Source organism: Aspergillus karnatakaensis (assembly GCF_047715665.1).
Source record: "Aspergillus karnatakaensis strain CBS 102800 unplaced genomic scaffold BJY04scaffold_74, whole genome shotgun sequence".
In the NCBI taxonomy this organism is placed as follows: Eukaryota; Fungi; Ascomycota; class Eurotiomycetes; order Eurotiales; family Aspergillaceae; genus Aspergillus; species Aspergillus karnatakaensis.
The window spans coordinates 79,122-101,685 of record NW_027395786.1 but is presented as its reverse complement, the minus strand read 5'-3'; the positions used below and the strand labels follow the sequence as shown (position 1 = coordinate 101,685).

The window sequence follows — 22,564 nt, the reverse complement described above, 5'->3', positions numbered from 1 at the left end:
AGCTTATCCTTCACCATGTCTGGCTTCAATTTCACGTCTGGGGCCTCAGGTGGTGGTATGTTTGGGTCTGCAGGGTCTACATCAAACAATGGAACCACTGGTGGTATCTTTGGAAACATAGGGGGCAACACTGCGGGCGCCAGTGGCTCACCAGCGTTTGGAGCTGGCAATACTGCCAACAAAACCCCTTCGGTCTTCGGCGGCGGCTCCAACACCCCGAGTTTCAATTTCGGCGGCGCAGCTACATCGTCTGGTCAGTCCCCGTCACTCTTGGGCGGCGCATCGCAAACTCCAAAATCAGCAGAAGGCGCTACTTCGACTCCAGCTGCGACCGGCGGTCTCTTCGCCAATCTCGGCAAAACTCAAAGCCCCCTTCTTTCAAACACGACAGCAACACCTTCGCAATCTGGCACAGGCTCGCTCTTCCCCTCGACAACCCCTGCTGGTAACCCACCGCTAGGAGGTGGCCCCGCCCAGGGACAGGGTCTTTTCGCACAGAAACCTGGTGGTCTATTTGGGGGTGCTACATCATCACAACCACAGCCCTCTGCTCCAGCTTCAACCGCACCTGGCTCTTCGTTTCTGTCAGGATCTAGCCAGACTACAGGAACCGCCTCATTTCAACCTTCTACACAACAATCTAGTTCGAGTGGAGGTCTCACTGGCGCGCCATCTTCAGGTACCTCGAGTGGCTTATTTGGCAACCTTGGTGCAAGCAAGCCGGCCGAGGCAACGCCAGCTACAGCTACCACAGCGGAAAATGCCACGAAGCCAATGTTTGGGGGCGCTCCTGCGAGCACACAGCCGTCGACGCTCTTCGGCGCCAAAACATCCGGTGCGGATGCAACGCCAAAGCTCAGTTTCCCTTCCCTTGGGGGTGCTACGAATTCCGAGACTACATCTTCCACCACCCCCCAGAAGTCTCCCTTCTCTCTTCCTGGTGCGACCACAACTTCCGCTACGCCGTCATCAACACCAGCAGCAGCTCCTGCCAGCGGCGGCTTGTTTCCAGGCCTAGGCGCAGCAAAACCCACAGAAACTTCAACAGCACAGACCACAAGCACAGCTGCACCTTCAACCACGACCGATGCCAGCACCAAGCCGGCACCGGCGACAGCGACGTCTGGGGCCACCCCCGCAGCTGCTACAACAGCAACAGCTGCAACACCCGGCCTCGGCGCATCCACCGCGGGTCCCCCCCCTCCCGCCCAGTCACGCCTAAAGAACAAGACGATGGACGAGATCATCACACGGTGGGCGACCGATTTGACCAAGTACCAAAAAGATTTCCGTGAACAGGCCGAACTTGTTGCTGAATGGGATCGAATGATCGTCGACAATGCCAGCAAGATTCAGAAAATATACGGGAGTACAGTGGATGCCGAGCGTGCGACGCAGGAAGTCGAACGTCAACTTTCTTCCGTGGAGGGACAGCAAGATGAACTCAGCTCATGGCTCGACCGTTACGAGCGTGAGGTCGACGAGATGATGTCCAAGCAAGTCGGTCCTGGCGAGACCCTACAAGGCCCTGATCAGGAACGGGAGCGAACGTACGCACAATCCATATACTTCTAGGTTCTCTTATATGCTAACATGATAAACAGCTACAAATTGGCGGAGAAGCTCTCCGATCGCCTCGACGAGATGGGCAAGGATCTCTCCAGCATGATCGAGGAAGTCAATAGCGCTTCTTCAACGTTAAGCAAGACCAGCAAGGCTGACGAGCCGGTAAGTCCAGCACCTCGGCGAACTAATTTGAACACAACTAAAACGACTGTTAGATTTCCCAAATCGTCCGCATTCTTAACTCGCACCTTTCTCAGCTCCAGACTATCGATGTCGGTACAACTGAACTGCAAACCAAGGTTGCAGCCGCACAGAAAGCCGGACAGTCAATCTCTTCGCGCTTCGGACATGGACACAGCATGTCAGGAAGCATGAATGGCAATGCCGCAGATGACTTTTACCGGTCTTACATGGGGCGTCGGTGAAAAAGTCGTTTGTTATCAGGAGTTTTAAATCTAGTTTAATGATGATTAGGGTCGGTTTTAGGTAGAAATGGGGATCATCTTCTTTAATGCAATGGGGTCCCGGGTTTGATCCAGGGTATTTTGTTCATCTAGGGAATCTTCTGAACTCTCCTAAATTCTAACATATCAAACGAGGGACTTAATCGCAGACACAAAGCATGCAAGAGTGGGGATAACGTGAAAAAGCTTCGACTACCAATTATGTAAAATACATGGAGACACATCAGCGCTAGATTACTATGCGATGATTGATAGGTAGGTATATGATGAGCGACTGGCGGGATTACTCCCACCAGATCACAACCCTCACAAGGTATTCTCAATGAGAACAAGTACTGCGGGTACAGCCATCTATTTCTTGTCGCCCTTGGAGAATTCGTCGCTACAGACGGATCATGGTTAGCTCAACCTTCTCACCAACCAAGTACAGCGAAGTACGGCGGCCGACCAGAAACGTAAAGAAAACTTACAGATGCTTGTCTAGCTCATCAAGATGCTTGCGCTGCTCGTCGATTTTCTTTCGGAGAGCGAGGAGCCTGTTGTTTAAGGACCGAGGTTAGTGTCTAGATTTCCGAGTGCTTGCGGCGGCTGCAGATGAAAAGGGTAGCATTACTTCTCCTGCTCTTTTTGATGGATATAAAGATTCTCTTGGGCGGCTTCTCGCTTCTGGAATTGGTCACTGTAGGAGACGGGTGTTAGATGTTGAGCTTGAAATTGAGACGTTGTCCGACGAGATGACATCATGCCAGACTCGGAGGTAGTAAAGAAGAGTGCCAGAATGGAGGGCGCGAGAAGACTTGAAGCAGCCATGGCCACACTCAAGGACAAAGCACAAGGAACTTTGCTATTCATACCTGGCCTGTTGACCACCAGATCGGGTGGCACCGGTATCACCAGCAGCCATCCGGGGAACAGCAGCGGAGAAAGGGCGGGTTAGGACGGCGCGGGTAGCAGTGGTGAGAGGACGGGCGACGGATTGGCGAAGCATTGTGGTTGATGTGTATGTTAGAGAGATAGAGGGTGAAAGTTTAAATTGAGCGATCAAGAGAGGAAGATGAATGGTTGGGAAGAAAGAGGAAGAGGGGGATGATCTGATGTTGGACGACGACCTAGCTAAGGTACCTTATTTGTCGCCTTGAAAATGTGGCAGCAGCTGCCTTCTTACTCTCCACCAACCACGTCTCGCCGCTAGCTATGACGACACCGCCAGTGACGGCTGGTCATGTGATATAAGTGAGTCAGCGACTCAGCGGTAACTCACGGTCATGTGAGATACGGTATCAGTACGAAAGCACGGGGAATACAGAAGGAAGATGACCAGATCCTGGTAGGCTAACTAGGCTTTTTGTTGACAGATGACGCAGGCTGGGTATACATGATACCAATATGGCTACGATCTGGGATATACGAGGTATAACGGAGGAGGACGCAAAACGAGGGGGAGCTGGCAGCTTCAGCCATGGAACTGAACGGGGCCGGAGGCCTACGTATCAAGTTTGCCCCAGCAAAACCATTCCCCCTATAGAATTGAATGGAAAGAGGCCGTCCTGAAGGTCTACGATGCAAATCAGGTTGGTAAATATAGATGCTCTTCCTGTTTACTCCGTACAGGGAGCAGAAGCACTAGCCGCGAGGCTCATTCAATAATGCGGGATCTGACGATTGGCGGAGTGAAATAGGGATGACGCTGGAGTGGCCCACTGAACCACACACACACACACACAATCAACAGGGCCTCAAGGGAGAGCGAGTGGGCTAGATAGATAGGACGAGCCGAGATGGAAATGGACGAGAGGGCAGGCCGAAATAGATGATAGAAATGACATGTCGAGTGGTAGTGAGTAGTAGATACATACAGTAGTGGGTAAATAATAATAATAATAATCAATACTAACTCGTGCCAGCCATGAAAATTGATGGTGGGCGGATTGAACGGTGAGTACTGAGTAGTAGTAACTAGTGAGGCAGAGAAAGGGCCGCCCCCCCCCCCAGCGAATCCCCTCCCTCCCTCTAGCCTGTCCTTCCTCCCCCTCTTCGACCTTCGACTTCCTCCTCCTCCTTTTGCGACTTCGCTCTAGTCTCATTCCATCTCTTCCCCCTTCAACTTTACTCTCTCTCCAATTTCTTCATCTTTTCTCCTTTTCACAACCTTGTTCCTCAATAATCAACCTCCTCTACTTCCTCCAACTCTCTCTATTACCATCGCCTCAGGTGAGTGCTACTTGCTTTCCGTTCCTTTCCACGGGCTTCCCCTCCCTCGCCCTTATCCTCCGCCTCGAAACCTACCCATCCTTCACGGTTCTCTACGAGGATATCGACGGTGTTGCCTTTGGCTTCCATGGCTGGCTGCCTTTTGAGTCATTTGGGCTGTCTACAACTGTGGTCATGGGGTGAATTGCGGTGTCTGGTGCTCCAGCGGGCATCCCGTCGACGCTGGACTCGCTCCAGCCGCAAGACTGTACCAACGCCAGCCGGGTGGAGGACCGCCGAAGCAACGAGATCTACATACAGATACAATCAACAGAAGTTGCGACTGACTATACTTCAATATTCCGTTTGATCATCTTTCCCCGCATGGGGGACGAGTCGTCACTCGGATTCTGGGGTGTATTTCGCTATCATCCGTGTGACGGCGGTTTTAGTGCAGGGCAGACCAGGGCAGCCTTCGCTCACAGCCTCACCCCTCTTGCCCCGTGATTATCGCTCCAGCCCCTCACATGTTGTCTACAGCTTTTACTGTATTTTCCGCTTATATCTTTACTTCGATATTTTGCTTGATTTGTTTTTGTCGCCCACGTTATTGTGGAAGCCCCAACACTCGAGCCCTTTCGACACGAGACCAACAGTTGTCACCTCCAAACTGAAAGTTGCTAACCTCATCTCTATTATTTCACTATTAGAATTTCTCAAAATGGGTCACGAAGATGCTGTTTACCTGGCCAAGCTTGCCGAGCAGGCTGAACGCTACGAGGGTTCGTTGTCTCCTTGTTTCCAGCCCGCGTGCGGAAAACCACGGTCTTGATGTTGACGGTTACATTCAGAGATGGTCGAGAACATGAAGGTTGTCGCCTCCTCCAACGTAGAGCTCTCCGTTGAAGAGCGGAATCTTTTGTCTGTTGCCTACAAGAACGTCATTGGCGCCCGCCGTGCGTCCTGGAGAATCGTCACCTCCATCGAGCAAAAAGAGGAGTCCAAGGGCAATGAGTCTCAGGTCACTCTCATCAAGGAGTACCGCCAAAAGATTGAGGCCGAGCTTGCCAAGATCTGCGATGACATCCTGGAAGTTCTCGACCAGCACTTGATCCCCTCTGCCCAGAGCGGCGAGTCCAAGGTCTTCTACCACAAGATGTAGGTCTTCGCGCGACTTCATTCACCGGCACATGTCCGGCCGAAATATGGTTCTAACCTGTTCTCCCGCCAATAGGAAGGGTGACTACCACCGATACCTCGCTGAGTTTGCCATTGGCGACCGCCGCAAGGGCGCCGCCGATTCCTCTCTCGAGGCCTACAAGAGTGCTACTGAAGTCGCTCAAACCGACCTTGCCCCTACCCATCCCATCCGCCTCGGCCTGGCCCTCAACTTCTCCGTCTTCTACTATGAGATCCTCAACTCTCCTGACCAGGCTTGCCACCTCGCCAAGCTTGCTTTCGACGACGCTATTGCTGGTATGTGATATACCACCATCACTGTTATGCGATAGCTAACCTCAAGTGCAGAGCTCGACACCCTGAGCGAAGAGAGCTACAAGGACTCCACTCTTATCATGCAGCTCCTCAGGGATAACCTGGTAAGTCTATCCCTTCCCCTGACAATGTGCTTAGAGTGTTATTTTACTGATATTATTTAGACCCTGTGGACCTCCTCCGAGGCCGAGCCCGCTGCAGAGAACGCCCCTGCTGAAAAGAAGGAGGAAGCCCCCGCTGAGGCCGAGAAGCCCGCTGCCGCTGAGTAAAGAAAAGATGGAGGACTCGCGTCCGGCACGGATGACAGCAAACATGGAGAGCATGGCCAAGCTGTGAGCTCGAAGAGGTGAAGGTATACGTGGAAGGGCTGGAAACAGGGAGATGCACCATCGCATCCCGAACAGCACGCATGTCTTGGCGACGTGAAGCTTTTGGAAGTGCGACGGTCCGCGGTGCTCCTTTTGCTTTCCGAACTTTCTATGGCCCTTGGGCTTCATTCTACTGCACAGCATCACCAGCGAACCGGTTCTCTGTTTCCGTGGCACGTCGATTCATATATTCGTTGGTTTCCTTTAATTTACATTTTGCCTACTGCCTCGACCCCTCGAAGAATACCTTTCCCTTTACCACCCCATCCCAATCGGATTGTTATCCCCCCAAGCCTCGACTATGTCATGAAATCTGTCTTGGTTTTACCTCTTTTGTGCCACGTATGGCGTTTGTTGCCTTAGCCCGAGTTTAGATCTCAAGTCCGGCAGTGGCTTCAAAGAAAGTTGAAATTCATGCATACCTCGCCGTAGATTTGTCATGTGTCATTCAGGAACAGATGGTCCAAGCAGCACGTCGTTCTCTCGGATTATAGTCTCGAGGCTGAATCATAACTGCTGTCCTAAGGCCAGCACTCCATCCGAAGCCGAGTAACACCAACGCCGCAAATCCCAGCTTCTCGCAAATCGCCGCATACCATTCGCCGAGAGCCTCTCTTTCTACCCAATGACTCCATGCCAGTCATTATCGACTCTTGTCACATCGCCATCGCACAGAGGCACAAATGACGTATGCGGCTTGCAGCAAACAGAGCCACAGCATTCGAGTCCTCGGGCTCCAGTAGTCTTCTCATCTCTTTTGAGTTTATATTTAGCGCCGCCTGAAGAATTCCAATGAAGAAAGTAGTAAAGTACTGTACATATGGAGTCATGTACAGCGGATGTCTGCAGGACTTCTTCTGGAGCGTATTTTTCCTTTTTTTTTTTCCCGTCCTCTGTTACTTCGGAGTTCTCTTTTCTGAGCAGGCGACTCGCCTTGACTTGAGTAGATGGACTCGCTCGAAGTTAGGAAGGTGCATGGATGCGGGCATGGACGACAATGGCAGAGCAAATGTACCACGCATGGGTCATGGCTATTGACCGTTTGACGCGATTGTAGGTAGTCGCGCAGTCGAGGATTCCCATGCCGACCACCCGTACTTTCTCCGGCATAAGAGGAGAAAAAAAAAAAAAGAGAGAGAAAACAAACCACAGTTTCAATATCATAGCGCTTCCCTCAAAGCCGCAAATCTAGGAAACAGGGATATATCGGTTACCAAGTCCACTCAAGCTTTACCTATCTACTGCACGTATACTAATCGGTACACCTACATATTCTTTCATACCTGGTACCTTAATGTACCGCAATAAACGTACTGACTACTACATCACTCTCGTCATAAGTACTCCGTAGAGTCTCTATTCCACGCCGTTCCATTCTTCAGCGAGCTTCACTGGGGAGTGGCTTAGTGGTGGCTGCGGCTGCGGCTGGTGGCTTGGAATGGGGTATTGTGGCGTTGGAGTACCGTAGTACGTACTACGTAGGTAGGTACGGATGGAGAACCAGGAACAGGGCTGAGTGTCAAGTGGACTGAAGAATTAATGTCGGAGAATTTGTGCTATTTTTACTGTTCCGAGGTTGCTGGCGTTTGCGATCTGATGGCTGGAGAGGTATTAGTTGGTGTTTGAGGCTGAGTTGCATGTTACGCAGGCGGTTACGAGCTACGAGGGGGGGAGCATGTTTGATTTATTTGATTTTTTGTATTGGTTTGTTAGATAAAATAACCGCTTGCTTTGGGGTATGATAAAGCAAAAGTCTTCAGAGCCCAAATGGAATTGCTGATGTCGATGTCGATGTCAAGCCGAATCATATCGTCAGACCAGGACGATTTCCAATGTACATGAGTGATGGTTGTGTTTGTTTGAGAGGACGGCAACGGTGGAGAAGTGGTCGGTGGACATGATCGAGAGAGAAGAATGTGGGAGTTAAGAAGAGTAAAAAAGGGCAAAGCTGAAGCTGCTCCATGAAGATGCTTTCCGACCCTTTTTGGTTTGTAGAAGTTGCCCATTGGTGGCTTGCAAGATCAAGTCAAGACCGTGAGAAACAGATGCACCCCTGACGGTTTCCAAGTCTAAAAAAAAAAAAAAACACAAAAAACTGAATGACCCCAGTAAAAAAACAACGGACCTAACGCCGAGCGTGCTATGCCACAAAAATACACCATGCCGCCCGTAGAATCGAAAGAGGTGGAAATCGAAGAATTGCGAGGTTTGGTGGAGGATCAATATGAACAGTTGAAACCCGAATTATCTGAGCGACAGTGTCACATTGCCCGCGATGCCGGTCAGAGATTGGTTGCCGTCTTGACACATCGGCGCCAAGGCCGGTGATCAGACCTCAATGGCCAGCAAAGAGCAGGCAATGATGTAACCGTGCACAGCAGCATGTCGATCGGGAGAAGGTAGACGGAGCGAGAGGCGATTGGAGAAAAGTGGTAGAGCGTCGTGTGAGCGCGGCCGGTGAGCAAGCCTTGTGGCGAATTAACGGCTACAAAGTCAGACGTTGAAATCGAAATCTCGCTGGTAAATGCTTGGTAAAAGAGTACATATTGTCTGTTCGTGAGGGCCTCCTGTGCAAGTCGAAATGAGGGCATCAAACGCGTATTCTGCTGTACCATGCGTGTTGTTAAATATGTTCTCCTTCCGGTTGTAGATTGTTCGATGAGATCATGATGATGAACGACCGCATAGACGATACCCACCATGCACCAAGAAGATATGCGTGAAGATATTTCGTAAGATGATTGATCTGTCGCGAGGAGACCGCGCGGGAAAACATCGACTGCCTGGGTTCTGACAGCCAGAGATGGAATGTCGCATGTGCTTTATTTGTGCGATTTCTTGACTTTCGTTGTACTGGATCTTGACATTTCACTTTTCATATTCCGTGTCAAACCTCCAATGTAATCTTGTAGGAAGCGGTTCTCGTTTTCAAGCTTGTCGTGATCTGATCGCACGACTTCGATGCGCTCTGCTAAAGCCTGTAGGGACGATTGTAGAGCTTTCGCTTGTCTAGAGGATAATCAAAGGTCAGACCGTGGAAAATTTTGGTTGAGAAAAAAGGCGTTCCTAATACTCACTCTTGAAGTGTCTGCCTGGCCTCCTTGCCCAGTCGCTCCAGGTCTGCGGAATTGCGGCGAGGACTCATGGCTCGTGCGTCGTCAGGGGGAAATTCTTCTTCTTCGATTTCGATTTCGGGGTGGTCTCTAGGTACTAATATTGAAGCGCTCGGTTTCCGACTAGCCATTCGGGGGCGTTCGGGGCGGCCCCTTCGATCGTTTTCCGTGTCGGATATGGAAGACGACGAGGACAGTGATGACATATGTGCACGGTTGTTATCGGTCGGTTGTGGTAGAGTTGGAACCGGAGAAGAGCCATGCAACTCTGACGTCGCTGCCATATTACGGGGAAAGGACGCCTCTGGTTGAGTTGGCCAGGTTCAATGGTCCGCGATGGACAAGAACCCTAAACGAAAAACGACCGAGTTACGCGCGAAGAAGCCGATAATATCGCCGGTGGGTTGAAAACTACCTCTAGCGATCACCTCAGATAATTAATCTGCGTTTCGCTGGAGGTAGCTGTCGTGGATGTTCGTAGAAGGGTGTCCCTGAGGAGAGGTGGATGTCCAGAACGGCGGCCGAACAAAGGTATGATTCGCGTGGAAGTGGAAGAATAGAGAGAAAACAGGCGGGGGGAGGGAAGATAGGGAAAGGGAAAGGGAAGAAAAATGAGGAAATGAGGGAAGAAAATGGACAGGAGATCGTTGAGGCGATCCAGGGGAAGGGGAGGAAAGCTTGAAAGAAGAAGTGAATTGGAGGGGTGGACCTGGTTTTTAGCGAAGGTTGGGGGACTTGAGAGCGACAGAAGAACGACAGAAGCGCCTGCGAACAAAGCAATTCGGAGAAGAATGTCCCTGAGGAAGCGCGCTTGTGGTTCCTGAGAGCACTTTTTCTTTCCACTGCGTGATATAATCCAGCGACTCGAAGAACAGAGTCAATCCTCTCTTTTTTTTGGTTCTCCCCGAGTTGTGTTTCTCGTGGTTCGTTTTCAATATGGAAGCAGGATGGTATTATTTCCTGTATCGAGGTGGTGTGAAGAAACAGGCTGTATCTGCTGAAAACGGCGGGTGGGTGTATTGAAGACGGAAGTTTGTCACAACTTCAGGACAGAGAGAGACAGAGGGAGAGAGAGAGAGAGGTGTAGGAGGCAAAGGTATCCGATCAGAACGAAGAGGGAAAAACGAACGGTGCTTGGAGCAATAATGAAGATCCTTGTTGTAACCGTGAAAGTAGTCGGATGAGCGGTGGAAGTAGGAATAATTTGGGATATATTGGAGACCGGTTTGGTATGGGTAAGGTTGGCTCTGTAATATGTCACGGCTGGCTGCTGAAAACACACTGCAGACTGGTAAAGAAAGAATACCATGGAGTCGGTGGAGCAGCGGAGTACTTTCGTCTTCGGGCAGGGACCGGTGTAATACTCTTACAGAGTATATTACACGCTAGACCCAAGCAAGGCTGGTGGTTCCAAGGAGACTCGTGGCCGCCACTGAACGGGCCCCCCGTAAAGGTACGAAACTGAGAACCCGCACGCCAAAGGTACTACTACAGTACTACTACTAACACTGGAGTTGTTTTGAACCATATGAGACATCTTGTTAGCTAACTGACAATAATAATGATATAATGCTCTTCCGCAGCCGGTGCCACAGTCAGCATCGCAGCATGTTATTAGTATTTGATCTACTTTGTAGGCAAATCCCCTCCCTCTTCTGCAGTAACAAATCTTGTGTTGGTCAGCGGTGGGGAGGAGGAAAAACCCCTAAAAACCACTTTCGCCCCGAGTTCGGTCGTCCATTCACGGTTCTTTTCCTATCGCGTACCAGGATTGTAACTGTTACTCTTGCCCCTTGGTTCGACAACAGCGAGGTGAGAGGGGCGAGCAAAAGTTAACCAACAGGAGTTCGCTTTCCAGGGGATGGACGGTGATCCTCATCATCTACGCAAGACGATGATCAAGACCGCTGATGACGATGCGGCAGGAAAATTTTGGGGAATCCGTTTCGCCTTACGGTCTTGCTAAATATCATTTCTTGCCTCTTGACTCCGTCTCGGAGGGTTGCCACAATCGTTCGGTCGGATGTCTGTCTCCCAGAAGCTGCGCCTTCAGCCTTCCTCTTCCCGCAGAAGGGGCAAATAATTCCACTCTTTCAACCACTGAGGAAGCACAATGAAGGAGCAAATGACATTCCTTAGCTCCTCTCCAGGCGAACATCCAACATCGCCAATGAGATCCTGCCGAGGTGATCGTTGAGAGTATGGGGTCAATAAAAGCCAATCCGTCAGCCAATCTTTCTCGGTTACGGAGTGGCTGAAATAAAGGTCTCATGCTCACGGATCAATGAGGTCACGCTATGTCGATCGGGTTATTGGAGTTGGACGGACGACCGAGTTCTCTCGCGCATTCTTCAAAATATGGGAATATCAACATCGAGAGTTGATTCAGCAGGAGTAGCAGGAGCAACAGGTAATAATGATGGTTGTATGCACTCTAGTTGGCCCGGAATACATTACACGGCAGATGGCAGGTGGGACACCACAGAGCTAGCTCTCTGCTCTTAGTCTTCAACAGGAGTAGTCCTTCGTAGTCAGAACGCTCCTGGGACCTGGAGTGACGGAGTCCTGAGTGACTGAGTCCTCACGGCCTGACCCACCGACAAGCAAACGTCTTTCGTTATGGCGATCTCCTGCCTGCATAGTGGCCCTTAAGTTTCAAGGTTGACCAGGTTGATCTGTCGCTTGACTCGACAAGCGGCTACAATAAATCTTTTGTTCAAGGTTACCCCGTACTTCGGAGGAAACGGCATGTCGATCCCCTCGTCATCGGGACATCACTTGAGTTGGAACTTGGGGATATAAGTAAGAAAGGAAGGTATGCACGAATGTTTTCCTTTGCTTGGCTAGAGTGTTGCATCCCCAGGCTCCAGCAGAAGGACTCTAAAATGGCAGCTCGCCAACCCCCTAGTAGTGGCTGTAGTGCAGGAGGCGCCTGCCAGTGGCTATCAAAATGCCCGACCCAAAATGGCGGGTACCAAAGATCGATAGTCAAGGGGTTTGAGACTCAAGAGGGGACAGAATTTTCCTCTCGCGTTCCTGGGCTGAGGGCTCCCTTGCGGTTCCAGCAGTGGACCAACCGATTTAGGCCTTGAAGGGCAGTTCATAAATCAGTTGTCCAATGCATTATTGTTACCGAATGAAGGATTGGCATCGCAACGGCAGAGCACATCATGGCTAAGGCCTTCTATTGGCCATTGGTCTGTCGTCTACGGACCCCATCGTCGAAGATCACTCGTTCTTCTTCAAGCACGGCAGCTGAAATATCGATGCAGTCAAACTCAGCCTGCTTGACCTTGATATGAAGAGAGAGGCAGAGGCAGAAACACAAAATGTTTCAAAAGTCTACCACCCCATATTTGGGGCGAGGAACTACGTCATTCTTTAACAGGGCTCCATAGGGGCAACAAAGAAGCAGCTGATCGAGGACTACCTTTGAAGGTCCACCCACCGCTAAGTCCTGACTTCCAGAAGGGGGGGCTCGGGGAGGGGGCAGGGCAGTAAATCGTGGAATCGTGGTTTCTTCTGAGAACAGCTGCAGGCGCACAGGAGGTGTCAATGTACATGAGCCCCATCAGGTGAAGACTCCCGGAACGTTTCCCCGGCTGCTTCCTGCCGCAAACTAAGCTAGAGAATGCTATCGAAAAAGCCAGTGAAAAGGCTCTCACAAGTCACGGTTCTAGGATTACATAGTGAATTTGCTGGCATCCATTATTATTGTCCTGGCCGACAGCGCATCAGAAAACACGAGGGTTCGTCCTCTCAAACAAGAGAGGACGGCATGGATCACATTCTCGGCCAACCAGGGTCCAGTTTGAATCTTCCAACATTAGACATGGATGCATGGAGCTGACGACGAAGAGAAGAGCCAAGACATTATTGAGGTTTGGGACGAGGTGAAGCCGTTCTCGCGCCCCCGCATTAATATACGAAAGGCGACAGGAGTCAGGAGTAGCTTGTGACCGATGAGGACAATAATATCAAAACCAGGTACGACTCGGGTGAAACACCTTTCCAGCCGGCCAATGTGTCCTGGTGGATATTTGCCTCACACAAGTAAGTCTGATAGATCCTTTGCTTCCTGTCACCATCTTGAAGCGCAACAGACGCGATAGTTCCAGTTCTATGATCTATCAGGGGGACAACTCATACTACTTTTGTAAAGTACGAGCCTGAAATACAGTACTATACAATACCGATCATGATGGGCATTGCATAGTAACTGTACCAGTACTGTACGGTGTACCTACACTGATACCATACTAGTACCGGTCAGCCGCCGCGTGACTCGCGAGCAGACTCCACCAGCCATTCCTCATTTCCTGGTTCCATACTTTGACGGTTCAGCTCATAATAATAATGTCTTTCTTCAAAGTGATTCTGATTCCAAATCCCTCCATGATCAATAATATTATCCGGTTCTTGTGTTTTACTCGAAACCATTCAACCATGCTTTGAAGCTGAAGCAATCAAGGTATTCTGTTGCTTCATGATTTCATCATGCAAACATCCCTGTTCGGCCGGTAAAGAACCTTCAGAACGGTGCTGATCTGCAACCAGCCATTGGCTGCTGCCCACCACCAAGTTACCAGTTGGCCATTGGTCATCCGGTTTGTTGCTTTCACCTTGATATCTTGATATGGATCTTGATAGTTACTCCGTATGCTTCACGTCAAGCATGATTTTCGAGATGTAGTCATCAAGGCGCATAAACCGACAGACAGGGGCCTGGCTTGATATCCCAGGGCGCGCGAAATGTTGACACCCTGTGTCCATAAGGCTGAGGGTCACCTAGTACTTCCTCGACGGAGGCCTCCGCCTGCAGCAACACATTGGATCGAGCAAGACATTGCCGGTTGCGGAGAGGTGCGCTTGATATCCACCTTGACATCGCGAACAGCCGAAAGGTTATATACACTTCATACGTCGGTCCTCAGGCTCAGTCAGTTAGCTTAACCCCCTTTCAAAGTCAGGAATGGAGGATAAACGGTATAACCCGAATACAAAGGGATGATAATAAGGTCGCAGGAGACGCAAAGAACCCTGCTCGGAAATGAATAATACACGTTGCTAAACCCCCCACCGGCGCTGCATGTGGCTTTAACGCCCGACCTGCTGGGCTCTTATCTCCATCAAGTTAACGTCAATCGCACCATCTAAGATACCTTGAACTTAATGGAAACTCCGTCTTCCCGGTTCCTGAAGGCTGAGGGGAATGTCCATGCAAATGCAACAGCACTCGACCAATTATTGGATCTTGTCCGCAAGCAGCGGCTTATCAGAATTCCTCCGGCCTCTTCAAGGGTGAAGGGTCAGTTCCTCTGGAGACCGGTAGTAGTAGATAAATCCATCCCGCTCTTCTAAAACTCGGTGAACGCCGCACGACTCGCAGTCACCACAGAAAAAGCAAACATACGGTACACCTCAGGGCTCTTCAGCCCTCCATTCAGTAATCCGCTAGAGCGCCCGTGGACTTCCAACAGCTCTTATGTCACCATCTGACCATCGAGGACGACTCGAATTACATACGAGACGCGCGAAGCGACAGAGCCAATCAGTTGCCCTACTCTACATCAATTCCAGCCAACCATGAATGGAAGCGAGGGTGGAATTTCTCTGAGACTGAGGTCGAGTTGTTCTTTCAGCTTTCGATCTTCTCCGATGTGTCTCCTGACTCTTGGCTTGATGTTGAAGGTGGTTTGACTGACAGCAAAGAATGTACAGTACCTACCTATGCACGCTGACTCCATCCGACCAGGGGCAAGATAACAGGGACCGACCTCAGGTACCAAACGGAACGACCCATTCTCCCCCCAAACTTCATCATTGTGAACTCTTCCTGGATCTTGACTTTGGCGGTAACACACAAGTAAGAACAGCAAAACAACAAAGAAAACATCAAACTCTCCCAACCTACCAAGTCACCCATCCCCCAGACCCGTTTGAAACTTCAGAAAGGGAGGAGACACCGGAATCCAAAAGCCGGCTCCGCGATGCAGCCACCCCAGCGCCAATTCCAGTAGTTGAGTTACGTTGCACAGGCAAGCTGTCGCTGATGTCAACAGTCAGGAGAGCTGTCTTTGTTTCGATGCGATGCGTTGACAGCTTGACAGTTGACACTACTACTGAAGGCTGACAGCAGATGTTATTCCGGTAGTTTGGTTTGAAACAGCCCAGAGGTTTAAAACAAGACGGGCCTAGTATTGGCTGACAGTGTTGGCTGTCATGCCGTGTAGTGGCTGCAGTGATTGGCCCTCTCTGGTTCCCTCTGTAACGCTCTGTGCAACGACTCGACGACTGCTTCAAGTCCAGTTTCGAGGTCGAAAACTCGGAGGCTGCAGATGCCGCTGAGGTGAGCCCAGCTTACTCTTTCAGTGATCCCTCGCTCTTCTGGTAAAATAGCCATTGAAGTAGAGTAACAAAGTCGGTCAAGCCCAGGAACTACGACTGGAGCATGAGATCCGAAAACCCGGAATACTAATCAGGAATCCCATTCACTGTATGGACCCAAGCGGGGACCGATATCCGATGCAGGTGCAGGTGCAGATGGATCAAGGAGGATTGGAGAGATGAGATGGCAGTTGCTGTGGAGTCGAAGTTTTGTATTGGAAGTGAAGCTCCTTCAGGCTTTTTAAGTAGTTAGATGTAAGTACAATTGACGACCCAACCAGCAACTGGATACGAGAACCACGAATATCTGGTAAATTCCTTCACTCACTACTCCAATAATTCCAATATTACCTACTGTACAGCCTACTTGTATCCCCTCCTGGATCTCCGTTTACTCGTCCCCATTGTTACTTACCGTGTATCCGCGATCACCCCCCCATCTCTAACTCAGAGCAGCATAGCTCGAGGGACTAAAGGATCCGACCAGCAGGGCGGATTCCTTGGGCGGGTTATTCCGGACCAACGAACTGCGAGAGTTTCGAGCTTTCGATGAAGAGGTCTCTACGTCTACAAGAGATGGAGGTGAAGTTCTTGGTCTTGGAGCGAGAAAAATCGTGCATAGCAATTGGTTGATGGTTGGTAATGACTGCGAGCGATATGTAGATCGTTCTTGGTTCATGAAAGAATAATAGAGCCAGTGTAGTACCAGAAAACAGCGTGCCACGTAATGTAAGAATATTCTAGTGTCTACTATTGAGTCCAGGACTAGCTGGAGTGGGTATGGTATGGGTTTCCAAATCCAAAGTCACCTTCCAAGTTTACACTCATGCTCATGCTCATGCTCATGCTCATGCTCATGTCACTCTCATATATCCACAAAATCGCCCTGCAAGGATGGGGCTGACTTCCACTGTAAGAGGGCGCGGAGGACTGCAACGCCGCCCGACTGCGTCTCTACGGTGCGTCCCCTGCCGCGATCATTGTATTCTGGCTGTTTGTCCTGGGGCTCTGCTTTCTCTGAAGCTAGTGCTGTCGCGTTCATTGACCAGAATGGCGGGACCGAATCGGGGTGGTTGCGGTAGTCTGTCGCCCCATGGGGTAGTGGACTGTCATGGGAGGCAGCAGAGTTGTCATCAAACTCGCGGTACCTTCTACCCCACCACGTACCAAACTTGCCGTCCTCATTTCTTGTGATCAGGGCAGCGTGAGCATTGTGCTCGATCCAGGGACGGTACGTGCTACACAATGCTTGATGGACCCCGAAAGCGCGTTCGAAGCCCTTGTCCTGCGCCCAGGATTGCGACTTGAGGAAGCGCTCCTCCTGCGGACGAAGCGGCCGGCAGAACTCCGCAAAGTGATGCCAGAAGATACCCTTGAAAGTTTGTCCGTCTTGGGAACAGTCGCCTTTCGAGTCGCATGTGTCTTCGATAATCCCTGCACGGCCTAGACCCTTCCAGTGCTGATCGTATATATTAGGCCAACCAGTTGCCCTCTGGACGTTCTGGACCAGCTCATGTCCATCGGTGAGGTACTCGTCCGAACCCGTGGCCAGCCACAGGCCTCTCAATCCACTGAGTATGACTCCTTGGTTGTAAGTATATACCATTGTGTTGAGTACGTCGCACTTGCGAGTCCCTGGTTCTTTGGGGTTGCGGTAGCCACGAACGTGGTACCCATCAGCATACAGATCGAATATACCGGTCATGTTCGAGTGTCTGAGCCATCTGTATGCCTCTTCCGCCGTGCGAAGATACACTGGGTCATGAGTCAGCCCGTCCGCTGACTCCTCGCCAGAGTTAATGAACGGGTCATTGATGCGATCGCCGGGAAAGTATAGATACATCCCAATGCTAGCCGAGATGAACAGCTCATTCGTGATTGCGTTCTTATACGGACCCAGATACGGATTCCATATCATCCCGCCTCCGCAGAGAGTTGTATCCCACCCTTCTGATGCCAGTTCGTAGAAGATCCGTACCCGGTGTGCAGCCGGTATTTGAAACTGTCTCCCATGCCACGGGCGTCCACCTGTTGACCTCGCATCCTGATAGTGCAAATCCGAATGCAGCCATTGGAACTTGATATTCTCCATCCAGCCCAGAACAACCCACAACATATCATCAAAAGCTTGGTTCCGAAGAGCAAAAGCATTCTCGCCAAAGTAGAATGTCGTAACCTGGGCGAAAAAGTGGCTGACAAGGTTCTCGAGGGCCAGGGAGTTCTGCGTAGCGCGATTTTCTTTTTCGCCGTCATCATCGTCATCACTGAACAGACTCTCCAACTGTTCATCGTCTGCAGTGGCACTCAATGCAGCGAGGGTGGCTGACACGTGCGTCCCATGTACAGCCCTAGTCCAATCATTGCCGGTCGGCCAAGTGCCCTCCCATAGGACAAACCATTCATCCTGCATCACATCGATGGCGTGTATCAGATCACGAAGTGTGTCCTTGTATTGGCTCGGGGTCAACGGCGATTGTAGCTTGTCATCATGGATCTGTGCTTGCGGCAGTTCGCCCTGGGAGAGTATTCGCGCGTGTGATTCAGTCAAACAGCGTAACAATAGGAGGCTCCATAGTGCCCTAAGAAGCGGTGCCATTGTAGGCTAACACTGTGCGAATCTTCTCGTCAAGCGCACCAACTGGCGAGATACCAATGTCATCAGCTAAGGATGAGGATGAGAACGGAGAAGACCGAATAGATTTGAGATTGAGGAAAGATAGAGGAGAGGAGAAAGAAGGTGATTCGCGTCCGGTCAGGGGAATCTCACATATCTCATGCATTGCCCTGGGCCCGTCATGCATCGAGGAAGGGCAGAAAGTGGAGGTGGGTGGGATTGAAATGCGAGAAGCGGGGAGAAACGTTGGAGTCGGTCGAGTCCCTTCCCGTCCCTGCTGTTTGCCCGACGTCACTGGAATGCACCGCCTGACGCGATGAATGCTGATGCTCCGTCGCTTTTGTATCAAGGACAAGTATATTATTAAATTGAAGCGCAACTATCTTCTGCCCTTCACGACATGCTCTACGTTTACATCCACCCAACTCACTCGGTTGTGCTTGGCGATAACGTCACGCGCCTACGCACCAAAGTATGGGGTAGTCCAGTGCGCCATTCATCCAAAATGCGGGCAATCCGCCGAGAAGATGCATTCGAGTATGAGCAAATCATCAGCTGCACTCAACTCACTACAAGCCTCTCGTATGTTCGCATGAACGCGTGCACTGACCCAGAAAAAAAAAAGCCACATCTATAGGTCACACGACACACTTTGTATGGTTGTGTGTAAGTCATGCGGGGAATAGAATACTAACAGCAAGGTGCTCTAAACAGTTTGATATCCATGGCAACTAAGATCGGTGTTTCTATGCGCTTGTTAGCGAGACCAAGGAAAGACATCAAGAAGCCATCCTAGTCTTACCACACCAATCTTTGTACACGACGCCGGCGAGTATGCCCAAGGAAATCCTCCCAACTTGGACATCTGAGTCTGTTTTGAGAGACCCCAGGGATACTGCCGGCAGTTATTTATAGTTGCCTTTTGCTCTCTGCGTAGCGCCTTTGGGCTGGCCCGAAACTCGTAACCAACATTATCATGCCGCAAGCGCCGAATGTGGCCGTCCGAAGGGAGAAAACAAAACTAGGGCGTTGGGCGAGCAAAGAAGGCGAGTGGCTCATTTCATCGCATTGCAAGGACGGTAAATAGATCATATTGATTTTAATCCCTCTCGTTCTCAGCCCCAGGGCTCCGGCTTCGGTCACGGCTCCTGCTGCGGTTTCTTCCACCTCGACCGCCTCTTCCTCCGGATTTCCCCTTGTTAGATGGTGGAGGTCGGACGAATGCGAAATCAACTTCGATTGTTTGGTCAAGCAGCTTAGATCCGTTCAATTCTTTGATGGCTTCAGAGGCTTCCGGCAAGGTTGAGTACTCAATCAAGGCGTATCCCTGTGTACAAAGAATTCAGCGGCTGTGAGAAAATATTTCGCCTCATTGAGGTGGCTGAAAAGGGCGGCGGTTCAATCCTACCTTCACGTAGCCCGTTCGGCGGTCGAGATTCAGACTGAAGTTCTTGATCTCGCCGTACTCTGCGAAAAGATCTGTCACATCCTCTTCAGACGCTTCTTCGTGAATATTCGTAACGATCACAATCCATCCTTCGATACTGCGCACGGCAACAGCCCCAGATTGTGTTCGTGGATCGGTGCCGCCGGTAGTTTGTGGCTCGGGCGCTTGCTCGGGCGAGATAGGGGGATCAACTTCCATTTCCCCAGACATGCTGGCAAGATAGGTGAGAAAGAGCTTCGATGGCAAAGTGCAAGGAACGTAGAGTTAGGGAGGTGAGTTGACAGGCAATATCATACGGAATAAGGGATGTTGAGATTGCGACGGATCTGACGCCTGAGCAACCTGAAGCTTTGGTTGGATTATGTAATCGCATACATCTACTTGGCCCTCATAAATGCGTGTACATACCTCCAAAAAGCACAATGAAAGAAGACTTGATAATCAAGTCGGCTCAGCGCAAGATATATGCTGAAAACTTGGGCAAGAGTGAGAGTTACTAAGTATGATGGCTTTTCGATCGAGGTTCGCGGTGAAAGAGACTTTTGCTTCTTCAATGCTGTGATATATTTATACATTCAGCACACTTCCGCCGCTAACAAGCAATCAACTCTGTATCTTATGTTGATTTCAATCGGGGCTCGCTGATGATAACCATACAGAGCTAGTTACATTCCCAAGTTTCCTTCACTGAAGAAAGTTACGTGTGTAGCGAAAGCCGAGGCCATTGAGATAGCAGCAGATCAGACCTACCAGAGTCTCGAGGTCCTTAGCCACCCAGAACTACTATTGATGTGTACAGCAAGGATCTAATGACAATACTCTGAGAGTTACTACAGTTTTGTACTCGCTAAGAAGGTGTACGGCTTAAGTCTCTGCTGCAGTGTTTCCACCAAGCAGAAGAGAAAACGCAAGTGCTCCTTGAGTAGCTACATACATTCGATCTTTAACATTTCAGCTTTTGAAGTTCCTGAGCTGTAAGATGGTGAAGATGGTTTTCCTCATACGTACAGTAAGATAAAATGATGACCGGATGCATGAATATCCACTGCAGTGTACACCTAAAAGGGGATGATAAATAAAGTGCTCATTAGTGAATGTGTTGACACTCAGTTGCCTCAGAAAACAGTAACAGTGTGTTAAAAAGCACTCCTCATTTTCTCACTCCTCCCAATGCATACCCAAGTCCTCTTCTTGCCATTTAGTTATTCTCCTGAAGGTATCTAAAGCTCGAGTTGCAACATGTTGTGGTGAGTCTTTGCCGTCCTGGAGATTCCAGCCCTATCAGACAAAACACTCATAAATGTCCTTCCCTCAGCGACGATCGCAGATGCTTCTGCCACCCACCTCGAGAGAAGCCCTTTCAGAAACTGGAACTCGTTCTGACTGGCACCAAGTCAGAGGGGAGCTGTCGCCTTGACCAGCCCGGAGCCCAGCTCGATGTTGTGTTCAACTTGATTGAAAACTCGATGACCCTGCGCGAGAAGGTCGACGATACAGGTACACCTAAGGCAGCCTATACCATCTACCTCACGCTCGACTCGAAGATGTGGCACTTTGAGAACCTGAAGGGCCTCCCGAACATGTCGCTTCTCTTGTCTCTGCGCATGCGCAGCTCGTTCTGCATTGCATCGGGCCGAAACAAACTGCAGTACAGGGAGAAATTCCAAGGATTTTCACCCAACCGAGTGGATAGCAAGCTGTACAACAACTTTTACAACTGCACTTGGACGGAGCAGCACCTTCAACTCTTGCTGCCGAGAGAACGCATCAAGGGCTGGAGGACGGCTGCGCTGATTTTGAAGACGTTCAAGCGGATTTCACCGGAGAACTACTGCCATATGTTGCGACTGGGGATGAAACAGACTGTTCAAGGCTTGAATTGGAGCGCCATTGAAAGCGAGATAATGCCGAAGGAAGATGCGCCCCCCTCCCCGGTGACTTCTGCGGAAGAGGAGGACAAGCTGTATTTGATGGAGAAGAAGAAGATTGCGAGGAAGGAATTTCAGAAGCATGCACACCTCTTCGAGCATCGTCCGGTGGTCTAGGCATCTATGGGTTTGGACTGTCAGTTTCTGCTCTCAGAAGCTGGAAGCTTCAGGATCGTCTTGTATTCTTTCATCGGATTGGCATTCTGTAGGCATTTTGCACCTCGAATACACATGAGAAAGACGTTTTGAAGACTGCATGATGGACGATTGATGACTGATGTTTGTGATTTGGAATGGCACTCAATGGTCAATGGAAGAAGACTGACTCATAACTGTCGATATTGCATCTGGGGGAGTAATAATGTGAGCGGGCAGTCAATTGCTCCTTCCAAGCCAGTGTATATTTGATCCGAGTCTTGAATGGTATCTTCTTTGAGGCCCCTTGCAGTAGTCTTCACCTTGTGTTCCTTGCATGGTACTGCTACCACCTCCCTGTTCCCCATCCCTTCCCCGCAGATTGTCAAGAGTTGTAAATCGAACTACCTGGTTAATTAGTAGTCTACTCCAAAAAACGAGTTCATTCACAAAATTAGTAGCTCGAGTGGATACATGCTTCCACTCTGCAGCCTGGATCTTATATTGACGCACGAAGCCTTTTCACAACACCGAGATGGGTGCACTTGACTATACCTTAAGCTTCTGCCCCTCCCTTCGAGGGAAAAAAAAAGAAGGATTGTTCTATCCCTATCACCATCCAGGCCAATGCATTTCCTGGCCCTCCAAGAGCCCCCTGCTAAGCTGGCTCTGTCTTTTCTTTTGAGACCCTCGTGTCACTTTTGATCTTGCACTCATATTCTCCTGTAAATCTTCCAAACGTCTAGAAAGACAATTGTTTCACTCTTTGCTTTGGAATACCCGCTCGTACCGCTCGTTACATCTCGTTTTCATGAATGTCCTTCAGCTCGTTCACTTTTCTCCTACTACCGGTTATTG

General features: G+C 50.2%; 7 protein-coding genes across 7 annotated transcripts; 3 read left to right on the top strand and 4 right to left on the bottom strand.

The window, feature by feature from the left end:
• Window positions 1-15: 15 nt before the first annotated feature.
• BJY04DRAFT_223560 (putative nucleoporin Nsp1) lies at window positions 16-1,991 on the top strand (the record flags this gene model as incomplete). The annotated part of the gene is made up of 3 exons (XM_073717729.1): window positions 16-1,550; window positions 1,605-1,728; window positions 1,782-1,991. 3 exons carry the CDS (start codon window positions 16-18, stop codon window positions 1,989-1,991), a joined length of 1,869 nt encoding a protein of 622 aa, XP_073565760.1.
• BJY04DRAFT_200847 (uncharacterized protein) lies at window positions 1,706-3,092 on the bottom strand. The gene is made up of 4 exons (XM_073712997.1): window positions 2,885-3,092; window positions 2,644-2,709; window positions 2,501-2,566; window positions 1,706-2,412 (listed from the first exon to the last, which is right to left on the bottom strand). Exons 1-4 carry the CDS (start codon window positions 3,016-3,018, stop codon window positions 2,382-2,384), a joined length of 297 nt encoding a protein of 98 aa, XP_073565759.1. The 5' UTR covers window positions 3,019-3,092; the 3' UTR covers window positions 1,706-2,381.
• Window positions 3,093-4,941: 1,849 nt separating this feature from the next.
• Window positions 4,942-5,983, top strand: artA (14-3-3 adaptor artA; the record flags this gene model as incomplete). The annotated part of the gene is made up of 5 exons (XM_073714330.1): window positions 4,942-5,002; window positions 5,072-5,378; window positions 5,455-5,696; window positions 5,748-5,818; window positions 5,879-5,983. 5 exons carry the CDS (start codon window positions 4,942-4,944, stop codon window positions 5,981-5,983), a joined length of 786 nt encoding a protein of 261 aa, XP_073565758.1.
• A 2,921-nt stretch (window positions 5,984-8,904) lies between these two features.
• On the bottom strand, window positions 8,905-9,479 carry BJY04DRAFT_223557 (short coiled-coil protein; the record flags this gene model as incomplete). Its single annotated transcript, XM_073717728.1, has 2 exons — window positions 8,905-9,091; window positions 9,160-9,479. The coding sequence occupies 2 exons, from the start codon at window positions 9,477-9,479 to the stop codon at window positions 8,905-8,907; spliced, it is 507 nt and encodes a 168-aa protein (XP_073565757.1).
• A 6,875-nt stretch (window positions 9,480-16,354) lies between these two features.
• Window positions 16,355-18,347, bottom strand: BJY04DRAFT_150008 (putative glycosyl hydrolase). Its single transcript, XM_073708869.1, has one exon. The coding sequence runs from the start codon at window positions 18,176-18,178 to the stop codon at window positions 16,448-16,450; it is 1,731 nt and encodes a 576-aa protein (XP_073565756.1). The 5' UTR covers window positions 18,179-18,347; the 3' UTR covers window positions 16,355-16,447.
• Window positions 18,348-19,295: 948 nt separating this feature from the next.
• BJY04DRAFT_223555 (RBM8 family RNA-binding protein) lies at window positions 19,296-19,853 on the bottom strand (the record flags this gene model as incomplete). The annotated part of the gene is made up of 2 exons (XM_073717727.1): window positions 19,296-19,523; window positions 19,605-19,853. 2 exons carry the CDS (start codon window positions 19,851-19,853, stop codon window positions 19,296-19,298), a joined length of 477 nt encoding a protein of 158 aa, XP_073565755.1.
• Window positions 19,854-20,882: 1,029 nt separating this feature from the next.
• On the top strand, window positions 20,883-21,688 carry BJY04DRAFT_223554 (uncharacterized protein; the record flags this gene model as incomplete). The annotated part of the gene is made up of 2 exons (XM_073717726.1): window positions 20,883-20,890; window positions 20,959-21,688. The coding sequence occupies 2 exons, from the start codon at window positions 20,883-20,885 to the stop codon at window positions 21,686-21,688; spliced, it is 738 nt and encodes a 245-aa protein (XP_073565754.1).
• Window positions 21,689-22,564: the final 876 nt, after the last annotated feature.